Genomic DNA, 4,295 nt, shown 5'->3' on the forward strand with positions numbered 1-4,295 from the left:
TTGAAAGCAAACAAAAGTTTGGATGTTTTTCCTTGCAGCTGGAAGCAACTTTCCCATAAATGTCCAATATAATCTCATGATTTTCAAGTCTTATCAATATGTATGTTCCAAGCCAAACAATGTAGAAATAGATATGCATGAAAGTAACATAGGAGCAACCTATATGTATAGTCCCACTGGGCCAGTTGGAACTTTAGTAAGAAAAGTTATTCAACTAAATTAAAATATACAGCATTTAGCAAATTATAATGCAAAAGTACCCCAAATGTAGAAAACGTTTTATAATATTTTAATTTATTTTTAATAAATAAAAAATCAATTTATTAAATCAAATCATAAATTTTAAAATAAAAATATATTTTTTTATTAATTAATAATAGAAAAATTAAATGAAATCAACATACAAAATGAACTAATTAAAAAAGATGAATGCGAAAAAATATAATTTTTTTTATAATTTTATGAATTATTGAAGGATAAATTGAAAATATAAAAAAATCTTATCAAATATTTGTTACTATAGATTAGCAATTTTTTATGAGTTTTAGTTTAGAATTTCATCTAAAATTAAGCTTAAGTAGAATACTGTCATGAGATAAAAGTTTTAAAATTTTGAGAGCTAAAATTTAGTTTTGACTTTTATAATAAAAAAAAATTGTAAATATAATCAAATTAATAGTTACGTAATATGAAAATATATCATCTATAATAATTTATTCTAATTAATCAATCAAATTTATAATTATATAAGTCCATCAAAATTTCATATGAAGTCATATTTATATAATTGATGAACTTTTATATAATTTTTTATTATAATTAAATAACTATAAAATTATAATAAAAAATTATATGTGAAATCACATAATGTGCTTTGAGTTATTAGATTTCAATTGAAATTCTAGGACATTCATTTCCATCACGCCATCATTAATGATGCTTATTTTTGCAATTGGTTCGAATCACTTTTACCGTTAAACATTAGAATTTTTTTTATATGCTTTAAAATAAACAAACAGATAAATGGTATTTAATAAGTTTGGAATTGAATTTTAATATTTATATTTTTTTTATTATGAGATTGTGATTTTTTTTGTCAAAAAAAAATAAAAAATAACTTAAAAGGGCCAAGAAAATATACCTAACTTGACTTTTGGATTTTTAGCTTGAACAAGATTTTTAAATAAATTAAGACGGTTCACTAATTTCAATCTTAGTCATTCATATCATTTTAGTTTACCTATGGATAGTCCTCTCTCATTTCAAAATTGACACAACTTGGAACATTTTAAAAACGTCCAAAAAAAAAATCAGAAGAGTTCTTCTCACCTTTCTTCCTCTTTTTTTTTTTCCAAGAATATTAAGAAATTCTGAAGGCAAGCCTAAGGAGTCCAAGAATCCGAAGTAGTTGAAGAAGCCCAAAGACTCCAAATGCCCAAGGAATCTATAATCCAAAGCTTTGTCCAAGTCAATTCAACCCATATCGATTCAACATTTGGAAGTCAAATCGAACATCGAGGTAATATCCAAACCGTTTAACCATGTGTTAAACCATGGGATATAATCCATGAATAAACTGGTCATGCAGATGCAATTATGCATGATAGCTTATTTAGATTAAATTTAATATGCCATGATATTATTAGGGTTGTCGTAATGCTCAAACAATTTCATGTGAAATTTAACTACTATTCAGATTCTTATGCATTCTATGATTCTATCTCATATAGTATTTGGTGTGTATATATATAAATATATATATATGCATACTATGATTCTATCTCATTTAATATTTGGTATATATGCGCATTCACCATGGTAACTTTAGGATTATCATCATGTATGTCATAATGTATATTATTTGAAATACTTTTAAGTTGAATTATTTTATTTCGAATGTCTATGGTTATTGTGATGAATATGTATTGCTTACATCATGCTTAATTGTCGATAGCTCATCTAAAATTGTTAGTTCATATGTATTTTTTGTAGATATATGCATTGCAACATAACACATTTAACTATTTATTATTACATGATTCATTGAAGGAGAAATTAATGAACATTATAATCTATCTTGACCTACTTAATCAAAGATGAAAGTGTAAACATCGAGTCATTCCATATAGGATTAGAAGCTCTGATTTCTTCTATACCATGTATTCAAACTTTTTAGCCAGCAAGTGGCTCAAATTTAAAAATCTTTCAATTTCGATAATATAAAAAATCGAGCAACACTCCATAAATTATCTCACATAAGCAAGGAATGACACTCGTACTGCTCACATGTGACGATTCTTAATCACATGTCAATTCTTAATTTGCAGAGCCTATAACAAGTATGATAAGAAAAAAAAAAAAAAAAAAAAGAAAAAAGACTTCTTGTAATGATCTTTTCATCCAAACTAGGTCTTAGTGCTTAGGTTATAATTAACAGATAGAAAGTAGTTTGTACTTAAAAGAGTTCATATAATCTATTGATACATAGTGTTAACTGTTAAAATTCTTCTTTCTTCAAGTGGAATTTGAATTTATCTTTAAAGCAATTAGATACATGCACCTCCTATTACACTACATACTTGGATATACCCTTAAAAATCCTTTAAACTTGACATTATAACATAGGTAAAAGAAGATCGTGTGAGTTGTCCCAATGGAATACAAGCCTTTTTCTACTCGTTCTTGGTTGTAGTAAAATAAAATGTCACAAAGAAAAAAAAAATCAGCCTTATAATTTTTTCTAATAAATACTTCCCCATGCTTCACACTAATAAGTTTTCATTTCAAAGATATAAGCGTATCGCAAAAAATAAAATGAAAAAATAATTTTCAAATAGAAGTGCAATTTCAAAGCCTTAAAGATAAGTCAACCTGGCTAAACTCCTCCTCAACATTTTCAGGCCTGTATCCCTTGGACCAAGAACCATTCCCTTCTCTAGAACCATAGTTCATGTCTCTCCTTCCATAGCCCATTTCTCCGGCAAACCAACCAGCTTGACCTTGTTGTTCAAACGGCACGATTGTTGACTGCATACGTTGAGCATGGCTGGAACCACTGAGACTGTATCCTGAGTGGGAATTCGATCCACCATAAGTACACACAGCCGAGCTTTGCTCTCTGCTTTTCCTGGCAAGAGTTCTTTCTAGTTTATGGGCATTTTGGTGGCCTCCAAGTGCTTGTGAACTATAGAACTTTCTTTGGCAATAGTTACAAGAGAAAATTCGAGGTTCAGCTGGACTATGGGGCGATGAGGAAGAAGAAGATGATAGCTCAAGGACAAGCTCTAGGTTGAGTTGATTGTTGGGTACGCTTTGACGGAGAGAAGTATTTGGCTGATAATCCATTATGCAAGAGAGAAAACTTGAAGTAGCTAAGCTATAGCAAAGGCAAAGAGAGATGAGTTGAATGGAATCGAAAGAATGAAAATGATGATCCGGTAATGGTAGGTCGATGGGAGATCAATCAGCCTAATCTCAAAGAGATGCCAGAGAAAGGAAAAGTTCATAGGCAAATCAAACTAGTCTATGAAAGAAAAAAGGGGAGGTAGGGGAATAGATGTGAAGCAGTCTGAGAGGGTAAGTCTAGCATTATATGAGGTGCAAACTGCAAAGGTTCACTGTTTCTGCAACCACAAATAGTAAGAAGAGTAAAAAAGAGATGACTTATTGAAAGAGAGCGAGGAGGGACAGTTATGTGCATAGTTCAGTGGGCAATAGGGTTGTCGCATCCATTAATGGCAGCATTCTAATACTTTGTCGGTCCAGGGAAAAAAATTCAGGGAATTTTCCCTTTGTACTCCCAAACAAATAAGAAATTAGAAAAAGAAAATTGAAAGCAGTTAAATTTTAATATAATCATCTATGCTTTAAAGTTTTCTTTATATTGAATAACTTGTGTATCTGTATAATTTAGCGATCTAGTCGTGGGTCCAATGGCATTTGTTTCAATCCTACTCTCTCTCCCCTTTAATTCGTAATCAGGGTCAGATGAAGCACTAATCAACTTGCCAAGATTGGTATTAAATTATAAACAAGATAAACTGCCTTGACTACACTAAACATGCAACATGATAACAGACCAGCTTGACATTTTTGCCGCAAGATTATTCTATGGCGCACTGAACAAACGTACAAGATTAGACATAGTCCCACTACAGTGAACCCACTGCTGCTAATTGGTACAACTCTATGATCAACTAATGTTTAAATGGTCAGACATTAGAATCCAATCAACTTCTAGGCAATGAGATCAGTTCAGCCCTTACCTCATTCTTTCTCTTCTTTCTTAATTGTTC

General features: G+C 30.3%; 1 protein-coding gene across 1 annotated transcript; it reads right to left on the reverse strand.

Annotated features, from left to right (window-relative positions):
- Positions 1–2,588: 2,588 nt before the first annotated feature.
- Positions 2,589–3,842, reverse strand: LOC111302352 (uncharacterized). Its single transcript, XM_022898274.2, has one exon. The coding sequence runs from the start codon at positions 3,343–3,345 to the stop codon at positions 2,848–2,850; it is 498 nt and encodes a 165-aa protein (XP_022754009.2). The 5' UTR covers positions 3,346–3,842; the 3' UTR covers positions 2,589–2,847.
- Between the last annotated feature and the right edge of the window lie 453 nt (positions 3,843–4,295).

The sequence above is a fragment of the Durio zibethinus genome, chromosome 15 (assembly GCF_047325235.1).
Source record: "Durio zibethinus cultivar Kanyao isolate XHJ-2024 chromosome 15, ASM4732523v1, whole genome shotgun sequence".
In the NCBI taxonomy this organism is placed as follows: domain Eukaryota; kingdom Viridiplantae; phylum Streptophyta; class Magnoliopsida; order Malvales; family Malvaceae; genus Durio; species Durio zibethinus.

Coding starts and splice junctions, on each gene's coding strand:
- LOC111302352 (XM_022898274.2), bottom strand. CDS start 3,345: ATGGATTATCAGCCAAATACTTCTCTCCGTCAAAGCGTACCCAACAAT.